Source organism: Ursus maritimus, unplaced genomic scaffold (assembly GCF_017311325.1).
Source record: "Ursus maritimus isolate PB19 unplaced genomic scaffold, ASM1731132v1 scaffold_13, whole genome shotgun sequence".
In the NCBI taxonomy this organism is placed as follows: Eukaryota; Metazoa; Chordata; class Mammalia; order Carnivora; family Ursidae; genus Ursus; species Ursus maritimus.
In genome coordinates, this window is record NW_024423675.1 from 39,139,801 (window position 1) to 39,158,557 (window position 18,757).

At 40.5% G+C, this 18,757-nt stretch overlaps 1 protein-coding gene across 1 annotated transcript in view; it reads left to right on the forward strand.

The window, feature by feature from the left end:
* Window positions 1-17,264: 17,264 nt before the first annotated feature.
* The window catches only part of ENPP3 (ectonucleotide pyrophosphatase/phosphodiesterase 3), a 69,569-nt gene continuing 68,076 nt past the window's right edge, over window positions 17,265-18,757 (forward strand). Inside the window, exon 1 of the mRNA XM_008691097.1 lies at window positions 17,265-17,623. Coding sequence (XP_008689319.1) covers window positions 17,546-17,623 — 78 coding nt within the window. The 5' untranslated portion in view covers window positions 17,265-17,545. The remainder of the gene's footprint in view (window positions 17,624-18,757) is intronic.

Genomic DNA, 18,757 nt, shown 5'->3' on the forward strand with positions numbered 1-18,757 from the left:
TTACATGTACAGATCCATGAATCTTGACCAATATTTACACTGGTTTAACTACGACTTCAGTCAAGATATGGAGTATTTTCATCACACCAGGAAGTTCCTGGTGTTCCTTTGCAGCCAGTCCCCCTTCCCAGAAGCAAAGATTGTTTTGATTTCTGTAACCACTAATTAATCTGGATGTTCTTGAAGTTTATATAATTGGAATCACACAGTATGTACTCTTTTGTGTCTAGCTCCTTTCACACAACTGCATGTTTTGAGATCCATCCATGTGTATCATTCCATTGTATGAGTATACTAGAGAATGTTATCAGTTCACCTGTTGGTGCACATTTAGATTATTATCAGTTTTTGAATAATGTGAATAAAGTTGCTATGAACACTCTTGAACAAGTCTTCCTGCAGACATATATTATCTTTTCTATTGTGTAAATGCCTAGGGGTAGAATTTTGGGGTCATGTGGTAAGTATATGTTTAACCTTATAAAAAATTGCCAAACAGTTCCCCAGACTGGTGTTTACCATTTTTATACTCTAATACTACAGATGTGTGAGAGTTCCAGTTGTTATGACAATATCATAGTATCTCAATTGCTGTAGCTTATTAGGAAGCCTTGAAGTAGGGTAGCCTACGTTCTCCAATTTTATTATTTTTTTCAAGCTTATTTTGGTTATTCTAAGTCCTTTGCATTTCCATATAATTTTAGAATCAGTTTGTCTATTTGAGCAAAAAGAATACTGGGATTTTGGGGGGATTAAGTTGAATCTATAGAGTAATTTGGGAATAATTGACACAGAAACAATGTTGAGTCTTTTAGTCCACAAACATGGTAGCTCTCTCCATTTATGTAGGTCTTCTTTTATTTCTTTGGCAATATTTGATGATAATCAGTGACAGAGTGGTTCCACAATTCTGTACGCCATAATCAAGAATCAGTCCATTCAGTTAAAATATTCTTCTAAATCCTTACCTTGAAATTTCTATAAAATGGAATATAATTTCCTCAGCAGAAAATGTCAAACAACTGTGTTCACTAGAAGGAAGAAAAAAAACATATTAAGGAAAGGACTGGATGGAGATATGCTTGAATGTGTAACATATCAACCTTCTTAGCTTTCCTCAAAAATGACCAAGCCTTCACAGCAGGAAGAATAATTACCTGGAGCAGCTCAAAGTGGACTGAGCAAAAGGGTGAACACATAACTGCACCCAAGGAAGTGTGCTAATGATCGAACCAGGGCAACTGAACTGGTTCCAGATGGAGCCTTTGTGCTGGGAACAGGAACTAAGTCAGAAGTTCAGGAAATAAGTAAAGGCAGACATGGAGGTAGAAGTGACCAGCAAGACTGGGATAAACTGAGAACACCTAGGACAACTCTGTGGAAAAGGCTGGTACATTTAGATCATTGCTAGTTCTGGACTCAAGACAAATACTTAAATCAGCTTAGTGATGGAGGCCAGGCTAGGCATCATTCAGAATCGGAGGGCCCTGAAAGCCCGGGTGAGTAGTCTGAGTCAGCAGCTAATGAGATGATTGCTTTGGGTTTGTAAATAATGGAGTGAGCTATAAGAAAGACAAAAGGAAAAAAGGAAAGAAAAAGAAAAAAAGAAAAAAAAAAGAAAAAAGAAATTTAAAAACAAGCGCAGGGTTTAGAAGAACCCAGGGGTATACCTACCTCCTTAAGGAATAAGATATAGCAAATGTAATGGGCAGCTGGAAACCCTAGATTTGAGGGTGGAAATGAAGCAGCTTAGGGTCTTTGGAGGATGGGAGTAGAGAGGAGGCATACCCCATCAACATGTGAGCAACATAAGAGTATCATCTGTATCTTCATGTTTTCTATTCCAAATTCTAGTATAATGTCATAATGAATGAGTGAATGATGAATGAAAGAATATTGAGATTGTAAAGGAAGATATGGAGAGTAAGCTGGGTTTCAGGTTCCAAGCAGATAAATTAACTCATGGACTCATCAATGAAATGAAAATCTGGTCTTTGCCCTTGACTTCTGAAGGATAATGTTGAAGCCCTTGGAATGTTGTACTGTGTTTTGGTTTGCCTGGGGCCCTTGAGATACCCTAGGCAGTCTAACAATGTGATTTGGGGTGAGGAAGTTTGGCTTATGAGGTCAACCTCTGGAGGGGCTGGAGATAGAATTCAGCTACAAAGGCATCAACCACGTCTACATTGTGAAGCCCCAGTAATCTCTGGACACAAGACTCAAGTGAGCTTTACTGGTTAGCAACATTTCGTGTATGTTGTCAGGTACTGATGCCAGCAACGTAATGCTGTCCACAACTCCATGGGTAGAAGACAACCGGAAACTCCATTTGGAACTTCCCTGGACTATGTCTTATGTGCCTTTTCCCCTTGACTGATTTCCATATGTATCTTTTAATTATAATAAACCATAACCATGAGTATAATATGAGTCTTTCTAGAAAATCATCAAACCTAAGTGTTGTTTTAGAGACTCCCAAACTTGGAATGGGTGTCAGAAGTGAGGATAATCTTGAGGAGTGCTCCTTTTAACTACACACACCACACTTCCACTTTTGTTGGGAAGGAAAGAAAAGAAGAGAGAAGGGAGAAAGCCTGGGAGGGGAGAAGAAAAGAAGAGAAGGATGGAGGAAAAGAAGAAAGAAAATGTCAACCACTATCTATCTTTACAGGTATGTGCTTGCATACATCAGGAGAAAGTATAGAAGTAGTTTTGCCTCTGGTGGGCAAAATACTAGCCCCCCCAAGGATGTCCATATCCTCATCTCCAGAACCTGAAAAGATGTTAGATTTCATGGCAAAGGGGAATTAAAGTTGCAAATGGAGTTAAGATTCCTAATCAGCTGACCTTAAACTAGGACTACCCTGGATTATTTGGATAGACCCAATGTAATCAAAATGGTCCTTAAAAGTAGAGGAGGGAGTTGGAAGAGAAGAGCCAGAAGATGTGACTAAAGAAGAATAGTCAACGAGATGCAAGGTTTCTGTCCTAGAAGATGGAAAGGGAACCATCAGCCAAGGAATGTGGGTGGCTTCTAGAAGCTGGAAAAGGTAACGGACCAGATTCTCCCCCTAGAGCCTCCAGAAAGGAACCCAGCCACGTGGACACCTTGATTTCAGCCCAATGAGACCTGTAGCATACTTGTAAGAAACAGAACTATAAAATAAATCTATGTTGTATTAAGCCACTAAGTTTGTGGCAAGTTGCTACAGCAGCCACAGAAAACTCATCCATCTTTTTTTTTTTAAAGTAGTTTCCGTGCCCAACATGGAGCCCAACATGTGGTTTAACCTCACAACCCCAAGATCAAGACCTGAGCTGAGATCAAGAGCGGATGCTTAACTTACTGAGCCACCCATGCACTGCCGCAGAAAACTAATCTAAATGCCTAAGTATCAGGATTGGCTACCTGAGAACGATGGGAAAGATTGCCTATTTATTATAAAGTAATACTTTTAAAAAAATGGAGTGGAGACTTCTTTCCTAGAAGATACTCTCTTTACTTTTGATGCTGAAGATTTCAACATATATGTTCCCCAAATAACTCAACCTTACTAGGTCCAAAACCTAACTTGTCATCTTTTTAGAAAACTAGACTCTCCTCCTGGTGCCCCTCTCTCTGCTAAGGGCCCTGCCCACCCTTCTCCTAGTCACCTGAGTTTAGAATCAGTCTCCAAGCTCAGAGGTGCTGCTGTCCTATTTCTCAAGGCCAGCACTTACCTGTTTCCATGGGCTTCATGGAGCTTGTCACCTCTCTCTAGGACTGTGACACTCACACCTACCTGACCTCTCTGTCTTCGTCTCTGCCCGCTCCGGTCCACTCTATTCTCCAGAACCGGGTAAATATTCTGAGAGCACACCTTCCATTATTTTACTCTCTGACATTAGATCCTTCTTTGGCTTTTCCTTTCCCATAAGCTCACATTTAAATTTTTTCAACCCAAGCTACTTCATTTCTTTTTTCTTTCTTTCTTTTGAAAGAATGGCTTTCTAACTCCAAATTTATTGTTTTAAAATTCTTACCGTACAGATTTCACAGCTTAAAGAATTCTGATTCTTATAATTCATTCTGCCTTGTAAAAACCTCATTTTTCCTGGATTGTTTTATTTGTATAGAGATGTTTTGATTCAGACAGTACTTTAACTCATACCAGTAGTGTTCATTGTGTAGTCCAGAATTAAAAACTTTTTTTTAAAGATTTTTTTTTTTTTATTTGACAGAGAGAGAGAGCACAAGCAGGGGGAGCAGCAGAGAAAGGGAGAAGCAGGCTCCCCGCTGAGCAGGGAGCCTGATGCCTGCTTGATCCCAAGACCCTGGGATCATGACCTGAGCCAAAGGCAGATGCTTAACCGACTGAGCCACCCACACGCCCCCAGAATTAAAAACTTTAATTTTCTGGTTATACACTGTGAAATCAATTGATAATACTATTAATATAATCCTTAACTCCTTTACACTGTTATTCTTTTTCAAAGCATTACATGTAAATATTAAAAAGATGAATAATTCTCCAAAGCTCATATTAAAAAAATAATAGTTTTCAACCAAACTCCTCCCTATCTCTCATTTCCCAGAAGCTAGCCACTTTCAAATCTTTTTCTATATAACATGCTTTATTCTACTATTTCCTGCTATTTCAGTTTTAGATATTATATCAACTTCTTACCAGGAAAGACGAGTATGTAGTGTTCCCTGGTATGCCTCACATTTCCTCCTTCTCCAACCTACTCATGCATGTATCAGAACTTGTTAAGTAAATAATTACAGACCGTTCATACTGTTCTGACTCCGTAGCGATTATCTACAGTTAGCAACACAGTGCATTGTGATTACATTTCTCTTTTCTGTACCACTTTTTGTTTTGTTTGGGGACTTAATCATTGTCTTTGGGGCACCTGAGTGGCTCAGTTGGATAAGCAGTTAAGCGTCTGGTCATGGTCTCTGTGTCCAGCCATCCAGCGGAGCCCCTGCAGTGGGCTCCCTGCTCAGCGGGGGTCTGCTGCTCCCTCTCCCTCTGTGCACTCTCTCTCTCTCTCTCTCAAATAAAGAAATTAAATCTTAAAAAAAATAATAATTGTCTTATGTTTTTTTCTTTGCTAAGTTTCGGATGTGCCTATCACTAATTCACCCAAAAACCTCTGTCTGAGATGTAAATCTCCTCTCAGGAAGCAGACGTGTAAAGTAATCCTGTCCGGATTGCCTGCAGTCTACACCTGCCTCAAGGCTACTGGCGGGGGGATAGCATCCTGGGGATTCCCTTTCACCACCCTGTCCTATGTAACATCTGTGTGTTCAGCTACAAGCCTTCCTCTTCCTCTATTTACTCCCTGGTTTGGGGGATGGAGGAGAGCACATCCTCCATTAGCTTTCTCAAAAGACTATTTCTTTTCCCCAAACTATTTTGAAAATTTTAAAACCTAGAGAAAAAATTAGAAGAATTTAATAATCAACACACATATTTTAAACATTTTGCCACATTTACTATTTCTTTGTCTCTTCCTCTCTGTCTCTCTTCTCTCTGTCCCTCTCCATTCTGATTCTATCTGTGTGAACTACTTGAGAATTATTTACAGACATCATAACTTCACTCTGAAATATTTCACCGTGTGCCTTCTGTAAGTCAATGCAATTAGGACCTGACTTTCCCAACCACGATACACTTATCACACTCAGGAAATTAAACATCAATTCACCACTGTTATCTGGAATGCATCCACACTCACATTTCCTCACTTGTCTCAGTAATGGCCTTCAATTATCCTTTTTTTCTTCCATTTTTACTCCATTTTATTCTTCCAGGATCCAGTCAGGGATCTTGCATTGCATTTAGTTGTTAGGTTTCACCTTTCAGACTACAGTTCTGTAATCCTTTCTGTCCCCACTTCACAAAATTGACATTTTTGAAGATTCCATGTAAATCGTTTTGTAGAATGTCCCTCAATTTGGATTTGTCTCATTTCTTCTGCCATATTCGTCCTGTTATGTCCTTTAAAGTGTTGTTTTTTGGACACCTGGGTTGCTCAGTCGGTTAAGCATCTGCCTTCGGCTCTGGTCATGATCCCAGGATCCAGGGATTGAGTCCTACACTGGGCTCCCTGCTCTGCGGGAAGCCTGCTTCTCCTTCTGCCTGCCTCTCCCCCTGCTTGTGCTTTCTCTCTCTCTCTGACAAATAAATAAATAAAACCTTTAAAAAAAATAAAGTGTTGTGTTTTAGAAGCTTTGCCTGATGTAAGCTATAAAGAAAACAAGTACAGAGATGCCTGAGTGGCTCAGTTTGGTTAGGCGGCTGCCTTTGGCTCAGGTCATGATCCTGGGGTCCTGGAATTGAGTCCGGTGTCAGGCTCCTTGCTTCTCCCTCTCCCTCTGCCTGCTGCTCCCTCTGCTTGTGCTCTCTCTCTGCCAAATAAATAAATAAAATCTTAAAAAGAAAAAGAAAAATACACACACACACACACACATTCACAAAATCAAGGCTGTGCATAATTTCAAGCGGCTCACAGAGCTTCCCTTGAAGCCTGCACGTGCAAGTGTATAAAACCTTGGCAAAGACTGTGCTCTAGACGTAATTGGAGTGGTGATGGGACTCATGATCCTGCTACTCAGCAATAGCACTTGAGTTACATTTTAAGTTACATAACGTTTATTAGAAATGTTACCTCTTACGTTATGGAATTATTTGTTTCCCTAAAATTCATATGGTGAAGTCCTACTACTGCAGAATATGACTGTATTTGGAAATAGATTCTTTAAAAAGGTAATTAAGTTACTATGAGGTCATTAGGGTAGGCCCTAATCAATATGACTAGTGTTCTTATAAGAAGAGAACATTGGAACACAGACAGAAACACCAGACAGGTGCATGCACAGAGAGCCAACCATGGGAAGTTATAGGGAAAAGGTGAACATCTGCAAGTCAGGGAGAGAGGCCTTAAGAGAAGCCAACCCTGCATCACCTTGATCTTGGACTTCCAGCCTCCATAATTGTGAAAAAATAAATTTCTGTTGTTTAAGCCACCCAGTCTAGGGTACTTTGTTATGGCAGCCCTAGCAAACTAATGTTGATACCTTTCTGAATTCTCTTATAAAAGTTTAATTGTTTCCCCTTCTATTCCCCTAGCACTTCATTAATACCACTAGTATAGCGCATACCACACTGTATTATGGTTGAAAATGTCTCTCCTACCAGACTGAAGCTCTTTAGAGTAGATGCTAAACATTCTTGCATCACCTGGCATAAAATCTGGGGCTTGGTGGTTCTCAGTTGTTATTCTTTATTCTGAATTAAATGAAAGAATCCAAATAAAGTGCATTTGTTTCATGGGCGAGTCTTCCTTTGAAATGATTGCTATTTCTGAAATGCTGGATATAGGAAAAGATTTGGATCACATCCAAAGTTATATCTAGTAAAGTAATTCATTACAATTTGGTTTACTAGACATTTATGAGGGTGGGCTTAGACCTTTCATTATTTTTGAAACCATTAGTGATTTATTCAACAAGTGTCTATTGAATGTCTTCTAGGTGCTGGCCATTGTGATAGATACTGGACCAAATGGCAAGTCAAAACTGACCTTGTTCCTGTCATGCTGTAGAGATACCAGAGTTTGGGAAAATAATCCAGTTCCTGCCAGGTTTCAGGGAAGAAGAATGAACCCACGGCCTATGCCTAAATGGACCTTGGAGAGCCTTGGAGAACACAGGTAGCATGATAACACTCTGGTTTTTGGATGTCTTTTCTGGAGATGTCTCTAGAATTTCAGTCATAAATGAGGTCCACTTGAGAACACTGAAAACAAGAAGAATCTACGAGAGCTTGGAAAATTTTTAGCAGTAAAATTATTTCAGAGTTTTGAAACAAGTAAGAAAGAGTCTTAAAATTCTAACATTACTAGGGCATATTTCTGCACTTGAGGCAAAGGAAGAGAAACAGTGCTCCAGACCCAGAGACAACCTTAGAAATGTTGACTGTTCAGAAGAAAACAATTGCAATGCCATGGGAGGAATCAGAGTAGGCTTCTGACTTCTGAATCATAAGAGGTAGTAATTGGTGGTTCAAGTGACAAGCTAATGCAAGTTTTTCTGGCCAAATACATTAGTGGCAGCCTTTGAAAGTTGGAAGAAATTAGGGGTAGATTAGGGATTAGCAATACTACAAAGGACCAGTTAGTAAGTATTTTAAGCTTTGTGGGCCAAGAAGCAAAACTAAAGGTATTACGTAGTTATGTGTATAAAATCAGAAATGTGTGTGTATTACCATAAGTTAAGAAATAAATTTTTGCAAATTTTTATTGGTAAAATTCAAAAAGTAATAATAATAGAGTACCTTTTTCCCCCCTTGGTAATAAGTGTTTCCTGATAAGACGTATGGAATTCTTTTTTTCCCCTCCAGGGTTGGGAGAAAATTTTTGTTTAACTGAGGTTCAAAATGACTGTTCTCTATCTCCAAGTTGATCATAAATGTTCAACTGAGTTGACTGGCAGTGAAACTTTATGTATTTCATCTTGGAAAATGTCTTTTCACACACAGAGGTACTGCAAAATACTGATATCAATCTATAGTCATTGACTCTACATTATCATTGTCATTGTTTGGATGTCTAGTAACCCAGCCACTTTATTTGTATTTCAGTTTCAAGAACTTGGGTCCTATAGCCCATGCTGAGCTTTTGCTTGACCCTCATATAAAATGTTGCCTCTCAGCCCTGGTTCAGCATTGTTAACAGCAGTCCTACCTGGACTGCTAGTCCTAGTATCAGCTCCAATATTGGATTTTCACTGGCCATGGACTAGCATCTGCCCTTCCTATACTAACTACCCATTAGCACAGCTTCTGCTTGCTAGGCATGCTTGTCAATATCTCTGTGTGTTTTTCTGCCTTTTCCTTATGACAGGCCCTCCTTGAAGTTGGCCACCTGCCCTCTTGTTATTATGTTATTTGAGGTCTCTCAACCTTGACAGACTCCTTTCTGCTGCTGGACCTGAGCCTAGTATCTGCCTCACCTCCACCACCTCTCTCGGTGTATCTAGTTTCTCTGAACCTTCCCAGTCTGGCTTGTCCAACTACCACTCAAGCTCTAGTGCTTTAACCAGAAAGGCTGGGTTTATGTGACTTAAGAAGTTGATGCTGGCAGTCCCTGGGGCTTTCCCAAGACAGCAGCAAATAGGTTTTCTGTGATTTTAGAAAAGCTCTGCGAATTCATGACGACCTTGTAGAGTGTGAGAAATATTTATGACTGGTGGGAGATGTAGTGATATCTACCTATCAGAGCACAACTGTTCTAGGCCATTAATCATTACAATAAGCAGAGAGAAGCTTTCAGAACCCAGAAGGTGCAGATTGTTCTAAAGTTTAAAGGGGAGGGGTGCCTGAGTGGCTCAGTTGGTTAAGTGCCTGCCTTTGGCTCAGGACATGATCCCTGGGTCCTGGGATGGAGCCCCACACTGGGGTCCCTGCTCAGTGGGGAGCCTGCTTCTCTCTCTCCCACTCACCCTGCTTGTGCTTTCTGTCTTTCCCTCTGTCCCCCTCTGTCAAGTAAATTAAAAAAAATCCTTTTATAAAAAAAATAAAGTTTAAAGGGGAAAAGAATTGCACAGCTTCCAATGTTAAAGAGTATAGAATCAGATCCAGGTGACCAGGCAGTCTATTCCAAAGTCTAAGTTGCATGGACTGTGTAGATTTGGCCAGTGTCCAATGCTCCGGTGGACTGTTGGGAATAAGTTTCTAAGACTTGAGACGCTCAAAAGAGGTTGAGGTTATGGGCTCATTTAGGGGTATTGCTGTAGTAGAAAATAAACTAGACAGCAAACAATGCTAACATCTCTACCTCCACTGGGTGTGTGCCCCAGATAGATCCCCTGAGGTTTACTCACCTCAGGACCTGAACGACTAAGATCTTTTTCCATTAATTTAGTAATTTAGAGATAAGCTGAGACCATCTTAAAAATGAATAATTTGATGTCAAGAGTCAATTAACTTGTGAGAGAGACAAGATTGTATCAGAGGCCTCTTGACTTTCTTATCCAGTGTTTTTGTGTTCTCAGGGTTGGAAGAGGGTGGAGGATGAGGGTGGAAGAAGAGAGGAAGGATGTTTTGGCAGTGGGGGGAGGCAATGAATTACATAATTGTAGAGAGTAAAATGGAGTCTCTCATGTCAAGCAGAAGCCTGGGTCAAGAAATGACGGAAGCAGTTGAGGTTCTGCCGCTAGAAGATATTGCCTAGACCAAGTCAGCTTACACCCCAGAACTGATAACGAGCAGAACCAGAGGAGGTCTGCAGAGACCCAAAACTGATTCAATCCCTTTAAAAAGGGGAGGATTTGGGCAGCAAACTGTCAGACTCTTCAGCATGACCCCTCTACGTCTGACCTTTTAAAAAAGGCAACTGCCACCAAACACTCTACCTGATTGAACTCCAAACAGAACCAAGAGCCTTGCCTGCTGGAACATCAGAAGCAGTCAGCGCCGAGAGCTGACCCGGACCGGACCGGACTGAGACCTCATCTCAACTGTGCGCCCACAGACTGACTTTGCATTTGGTTCATTCACTTCCTGCACCCCTGCGTTATCTTGTTTGTTATGTGACTTGTCTTCTGTCCTGCTCTTTGTGCCGTGTAAGAAGCCAAGTTTAATCACATGGTGAATTGTCATTGAGTTTGGAATCCTGAACCTGCTTTATCATTGTGATTTAACTTTGCTTTATGATTGTATAAAGCTGACATCGTGGAAAGACACAAATCGTGTGCGCCTTCATAGCGTGCTCATGACAATAATAAAAATACGGAGCCAGAGTCAGTGGTATTCTGGTGAACGAAGCCGGTATAGAATCAAGTGACATCATGGAAAGTACCAGGAAGCAGCATCTGAGTGCATCTGGGGTATCAGTACCAGGTAAGCATTCTGGAGTCAAGGCATATAAATTATTATAGAAAGTATCAAGACAAAGAGTTAAAAATCAAGAAGACAGAGGGGCACCTGGGTGGTTCAGTCGGTTAAGCATCTGCCTTTGGCTCAGGTCATCATCTCAGGGTCCTGGGATCTGAGCCCACTCAGCGGGGAGTCTGCTTCTCCCCTCACCCTCTGCACCCCCCCAATTCTGCCCATATGCGCTCCCTCCCTCTCTCTCTCTGAAATAAAGAAAATCTTTTTTTTTTTTTAGATTTTATTTATTTATTAGAATGAGAGAGAGAAGAGAGCAAGAGCACAAGCAGGGGGAGCTGCAAGCAGAGGGAGAAGCAGGCTCCCCATTGAGCAAGGAGCCTGATGTGGGGCTCAATCCCAGGACTCTGGGATCATGACCTGAGCCACAGGTAGACGCTTACCGAACCGAGCCACCCAGGTGACCCTAACTAAATAAAATCTTAAAAAAAAAAAAAAAACCAAGAAGACAGAAACCAAGATAACAGACTCTGGAGGTACAAACAAGGAGAAGTTCAAGTAGGGCAAAGTCTTAAAAAGAGGTGTGAGAAGATGTTCAAAGGATGTATCAATCAAGGTCCTCCAGATAAGCAGAAGGAGGTGAAGGTGAAGGTGAAGGGAGGGATAGGGAGGGAGAGAGAAAGAAATCGACTCACTTGATTGTTTTGGCTGGCAAGTCCAAAGTCCATAGGGCAGGGCAAGCTGATAGGCTGGAAACGTAGGCTAATGGTATAGTCCTGAGGCAAAATTTCTTGTTCTTTTAGCCTTAAACTGTTTGGATGAAGCCCATCAACATTACTGAGGGTTTTCCCCTTTTTTTTTAAAGTCAGTTGATTGTAGTTGTTACCTCGTTTACAAAATACCATCGTGGCAACACCCTAGATTCCTGAGGCAAAATTTCTTGTTCTTTTAGCTTTAAACTGAGTGGTTGAAACCGCCTTTGTCTAAAGGTCAATTGATTGTTGATGCTACCACGTTTACAAAATACCGTTGTGGCAACACCCTGGATTAGATTTGATTTAATAACCAGATACGATAGCTTAGCCAAATTGACACACAAAACTACCACCATAGAAAGGAAGGTAGAAGTAGAACTATTAAGGAGAGTAGAGGCAGGTTGGGTAGACTGTCCTAAGTGCAAATAGAAAAAATTGAAGCTAGATAACTTGTCAGATGTCTAGATGTCAGATGACTAGATAAAAGCCCTAATTCCTAGGAATCTAATTTTTATGCCAGCTGTGATGTTGATTTTCTTTCTAGACATGATTTTCTTTCTTACCCTCTGTTTGCCCCAACAACAATGGTAACAACAGTACCCCCTGATGCGGGAGTCTCAAGACCAGGTGGAGTCTCACTTCTGAGACAGCGCTACCCAAGGTGACCTTGGGCACGTAGTCAAGCTCTAGAGGTTCTCTAGTGTTATCTGTACAATTGGCAGGTTTAGGTAGAATCCAGAGTAAATGTTTGCAGGAAAGAATTCAAAAGTGCATGCACTGCTCAAAGCGAGGTGTCTATACTGACTTTGGCTACATATAAAATGGCTTGGAGGGATAATTTAGCCCCAAACCCAGAAGATTCTAATTCAGTGGAAGTGGAGCCTGGGCCTCCGAATTTCAAAAATAAAAACGAAAATTAAAAGACTTCTCTGGAGGCCGAGAGGACCCCTCCCAAGCTCAACCACGACAAACCTACGCCACGTCACGTCATAGTGCATTTCGCAAATATTAGATGCAAGGATACAGTATTGAAAGCGGCCAGGGCAAAGAAATTTCTCACGTACCAAGGCAAAAGCATCAGAATTACGTCAGACCTGTCTACACAGACCTGGAATGAGAGAAAGGGTTGGGGGAGCATATTTAAAGCTCTTTCAGAGAAAAACATGCAGCCAAGGATCCTTTATCCAGCAAGACTGTCATTCAGAATTGATGGAGAAATAAAGACATTTCAGAATCGCCAGTCACTAACCAATTTTGTAACTACGAAACCAGCCCTACAGGAGATATTACGGGGGGTTCTATAAAAGTAAAAAGGCCCCAAGAGTGATACAGAACAGAAAGACACAGCCAATACAAAAAAAGACTTTACTGGCAACATGGCAACATTAAAATCATATCTCTCAGTAATCAGTCTTAATGTAAATGGTTTGAACCATCCCATAAAACGCCACAGGGTTGCAGATTGGATAAAAAGAAATGACCCATCCATTTGCTGTCTACAAGAGACTCATTTCAAACCCAAAGATGCATTCAGACTGAGAGTAAGGGGATGGAGTACCATCTTTCACGCAAATGGACCTCAAAAGAAAGCTGGGGTAGCAATTCTCATATCAGATAAATTGGATTTTAAACTATAGACTAGTTAGAGACGCAGAAGGGCACTATATTATTCTTAAGGGAAGTATTCAACAAGTGGATATGACAATTATAAATATATATGCCCCCAACAGGGGAGCAGCAAGATACACAAGCCAACTCTTAACCAGAATAAAGAGACATATAAATAAAAATACATTAATAGTAGGGGACCTCAACACTCCACTATCAGAAATAGACAGAACACCCTGGCAAAAACTAAGCAAAGAATCAAAGGCTTTGAATGCCATACTCGACGAGTTGGACCTCATAGATATATATAGAACACTACACCCCAGAACCAAAGAATACTCATTCTATTCTAATGCCCATGGAACATTCTCAAGAATAGACCATGTTCTGGGACACAAAACAGGTCTCAACCGATACCAAAAGATTGAAATTATCCCCTGCATATTCTCAGACCACAACGCTCTGAAATTGGAACTCAACCACAAGGAAAAATTTGGAAGAAACTCAAACACTTGGAGACTAAGAACCATCCTGCTCAGGAATGACTCGATAAACCAGGAAATCAAAAATCAAATTAAACAATTTATGGAGACCAATGAGAATGAAAATACAACAGTCCAAAACCTATGGGATACTGCAAAGGCAGTCCTAAGGGGGAAATACATAGCCATCCAAGCCTCACTCAAAAGAATAGAAAAATCTAAAATGCAGTTTTTATATTCTCACCTCAAGAAGCTGGAACAGCAACAGAGGGACAGGCCTAATCCACGCACGAGGAAGCAGTTGACCAAAATTAGAGCTGAAATCAATCAAGCAGAAACCAGAAGTACAGTAGAGCAGATCAACAGGACTAGAAGCTGGTTCTTTGAGAGAATCAATAAAATTGACAGACCACTGGCAAGACTTATCCAAAAGAAAAGAGAAAGGACCCAGATTATTAAAATTATGAATGAAAAAGGAGAGGTCACGACGAACACCATTGAAATTGGAAGGATTATTAGAAATTTTTATCAACAGCTATATGCCAATAAACTAAGCAATCTGGAAGAGATGGAATCCTTCCTGGAAACCTATAAACTACCAAGATTGAAACCGGAAGAAATTGATTCCTTAAACAGGCCAATTAATTATGAAGAAATTGAGTCAGTGATAAACAACCTTCCAAATAACAAAACTCCAGGCCCGGACGGTTTTCCTGGGGAATTCTACCAAACATTCAAAGAAGAAATAATACCTATTCTCCTAAAGCTATTTCAAAAAATAGAAACAGAAGGAAAGCTACCAAACTCATTCTATGAGGCCAATATTACCTTGATCCCCAAACCAGGCAAAGACCCCATCAAAAAGGAGAATTACAGACCGATTTCCCTAATGAATATGGACGCCAAAATCCTCAACAAGATACTTGCTAATAGAATCCAACAGTACATTAAAAGGATTATCCATCACGATCAAGTGGGATTCATACCTGGGATGCAAGCGTGGTTCAATATTCGCAAATCAATCAGCGTGATACATCATATCAACAAGAAAAGACTCAGGAACCATATGATCCTCTCAATCGATGCCGAAAAAGCATTTGACAAAATACAGCATCCTTTCCTGATTAAAACCCTTCAGAGTGTAGGAATAGAAGGTACATTTCTCAATCTCATAAAAGCCATCTATGAAAAGCCTACTGCAAATATTATTCTCAATGGGGAAAAGCTGGAAGCCTTTCCCTTAAGATCAGGAACTCGACAAGGATGCCCACTCTCGCCACTATTATTCAACATAGTACTAGAAGTCCTTGCAACAGCAATCAGACGACAAAAAGGGATCAAAGGTATTCAAATTGGCAAAGAAGAAGTCAAAATGTCTCTCTTTGCAGATGACATGATACTCTATATGGAAAACCCAAAAGAAGCCACTCCCAAACTATTAGAAGTTATAGAGCAATTCAGTAACGTGGCGGGATACAAAATCAATGCTCAGAAATCAGTTGCATTTCTATACACGAATAACGAGACCGAAGAAAGAGAAATTAGGGAATCCATCCCATTTACAATAGCACCAAAAACCATACGTTACCTTGGAATTAACTTAACCAGAGACGTAAAGGACCTATATTCTAGAAACTATAAATCACTCTTGAAAGACATTGAGGAAGACATAAAAAGATGGAAAGATATTCCATGCTCATGGATCGGAAGAATTAACATAGTTAAAATGTCCATGCTACCCAGAGCAATCTACACTTTCAATGCTATCCCGATCAAAATACCAAGGACATTTTTCAAAGAACTGGAACAAACAGTCCTTAAATTTGTATGGAAACAGAAAAGGCCCCGAATCTCCAAGGAACTGTTGAAAAGGAAAAACAAAGCTGGGGGCATCACAATGCCGGATTTCGAGCTGTACTACAAAGCTGTGATCACAAAGACAGCATGGTACTGGCACAAAAACAGACACATAGACCAATGGAACAGAATAGAGAGCCCAGAAATGGACCCTCGGCTCTTTGGGCAACTAATATTTGATAAAGCAGGAAAAAACATCCGGTGGGAAAAAGACAGTCTCTTCAATAAATGGTGCTGGGAAAATTGGACAGCTACATGCAAGAGAATGAAACTTGACCACTCTCTCACACCATACACAAAAATAAACTCCAAATGGATGAAAGACCTCGATGTGAGACAGGAATCCATCAAAATTCTAGAGGAGAACATAGGCAGCAACCTCTACGACATCGGCCAAAGCAACCTTTTTCATGACACATCCCCAAAGGCAAGAGAAACAAAAGATAAAATGAATTTATGGGACTTCATCAAGATTAAAAGTTTCTGCACATCCAAGGAAACAGTCAGAAAAACTAAGAGGCAGCCCACGGAATGGGAGAAGATATTTGCAAATGACACTACAGATAAAGGACTGGTATCCAAGATCTACAAAGAACTTCTCAAACTCAATACACGAGAAACAAATAAACAAATCAAAAAATGGGCAGAAGATATGAACAGACACTTTTCCAATGAAGACATACAAATGGCTAACAGACACATGAAAAAATGTTCAAAATCATTAGCCATCAAGGAAATTCAAATCAAAACCACACTGAGATACCACCTTACGCCAGTTAGAATGGCAAAAATAGACAAGGCAAGAAACAACAATTGTTGGAGAGGATGTGGAGAAAGGGGATCCCTCCTACATTGTTGGTGGGAATGCAAGTTGGTACAGCTACTCTGGAAAACAGTGTGGAGGTCCCTTAAAAAGTTAAAAATTGAGCTACCCTATGATCCAGCCATTGCACTACTGGGTATTTACCCCAAAGATACAGACGTAGTGAAGAGAAGGGCCATATGCACCCCAATGTTCATAGCAGCAATGTCCACAATAGCTAAATCGGTGCGGTGATGGGTAGTAAGGAGGGCACGTATTGCATGGTGCACTGGGTGTTAAACTAATGAATCATCGAGCCTTACATCGGAAACCGGGGATGTACTGTATGGTGACTAACATAATACAATAAAAAATCATAAAAAAAAAAAAAAAAAAAAAAAGCTGGCAAGGCACTGAGGGAAAAAAAAAAAAAAAGACTTCTCTGGGTGTTTCTAAGTTTATCTAGTGCAGAGAACTGTGTGCCAAAGGTATCCAAATAGTTTTTTTAAAAAAAGATTTTATTTACTTATTTGAGAGAGAGAGAGCAGAGAGAGAGAGAGAGAGAGAGAGAGCGAGAGAGAGAGAGAGAGAGAGCGAGAGAGAGAGCACGAGCTTGGCGGGGGAGGGGCAGAAGGAGAGGGAGAAGCAGACTCCCCACTGAGCTGGGAGCCCCATGCCAGGCTCCATCCCAGGACCCTGGAATCATGACCCAGCTGAAGGCCGACGCTTAACTGACTGAGCCACCCAGGCGTCCCTAAAGCTCCTTTTTAATGTGGTGGTTTTCAGCTGTGCTATGAAGTTTATACAAATATAGAAACCTCCTGGAATTTCCCTAACAAGTCTTTTTTGTTTTGGGTTATTTTTGGAAGAAAGCAAATGGTCAGATCGTATTAAAATTTGATTATTGTATTATTCTTGTTACAAACGTTTTGATTAGTATTTAGTGTTTGTCTACAATGTCTCAGGAAAGGACTTTCATCTCTTGACGCTATTGTTATTACAACACTTTCCCCGCTCTTTTAATTGTCCAATCACTAAAGACCTCTAATCTTCCCAAACACTTAAAAGTTAGTCACAGCCGCGTACCTTACTCAGTTCCTCTTTGCTGGACTGGAGAAAAGGGGGAGGACTACCGTCTTCTAGTAAAACAGGTTTATACAGATAATGGAGTCTATGCGGGTTTTATCAACGGAAGAACCTGTTAAGAGGAGCAGTGTTAAGAAATATAAAATAATTTGTATTGTAAGTACAATTTTAAATTTTAGTCCTTCTAGCTTTAAGACAGTGTTAAGTGTATAAATCCCCAGTGTGTTGCTGTTTCAGGGTGAAGTTTTTAAGTGATCGTATTCAGTTTAACCCGTCTGACAAATGCGATGCCAAGTTAATATTTTTAATCCTATTTTGCCTAAGAAATGTAACAACAGATTAATATTTGATCAATCTAAGAAGTGGGGGTCTGTGTTGAAACACTCAGCAGCACTGATTTTAGCATGATTATAATCCCCCCCCCCAAGTCACCATTTTATACTGCCTGGGTATCTTTAAGGCCAGAGAGTGAGCAGTTGAAATCACCCTATCTTCTATTCTTTGTTGGACTGTTGCTTTTAACTTAGTTTACTTCACTCTTAAAGATGGTCTCATGTCTAGTTCCTCTTTGATTTTTTTTTTTAATATGAAAAGATCTTCCCTGTTACAAAGGAAAAAAAAGAAAAGCTTTCCTTGATTTGATTATTCAGACTTTTGGGGAGAAGGGGGGTCCATCCACTACCTTGGTTTTCTCACCACCCAACCATTCTCTGTTCTGCTTGGTGTTTTTTTTTTTTGGTTTTTGTTTCAGTTTTAGTTTTTTAAGATTTTATTTATTTGAGAGAGAGAGACAGCACAAGCAGAGGGAAGCAGCAGAGAGAGAAGGAGAAGCAAGGCTTCCCGCTGAGCAGGGAGCCCAATGTGGGCCTGGATCCCAGGACCCTGGGATGATGACCTGAGCTGAAGGCAGACACTTAACCAACTGAGCCACCCGGGCACCCCCAGTTCTGCTTGTTTTTACTGTCCTGAAGTCATTTCCCTGAAAGTCAGTCCTTCTCCTCTGTCCTTGTCCTACTGCACCTCCATAACAATAATACTCCCGCATATTATTATTATTATTTTTCTCATCTTGAGTTATTCTCTCCTCTTGCTTCCGTGATGGCATTGATATCCCCCATTTTTATGACATTTCTCTTTATCTGCATTCTTGGCTGATTTATCTTCTCACTGCACATTGCACACAGTGTTCCCACCAAACTCAGTCTAAAGATCTTTTCTGTGGGCGATCTCATCTTATGATTTTAAAAGTCACATCCTCGACCAAGAATTTCAAGCAAGCCAGTAGGTCTG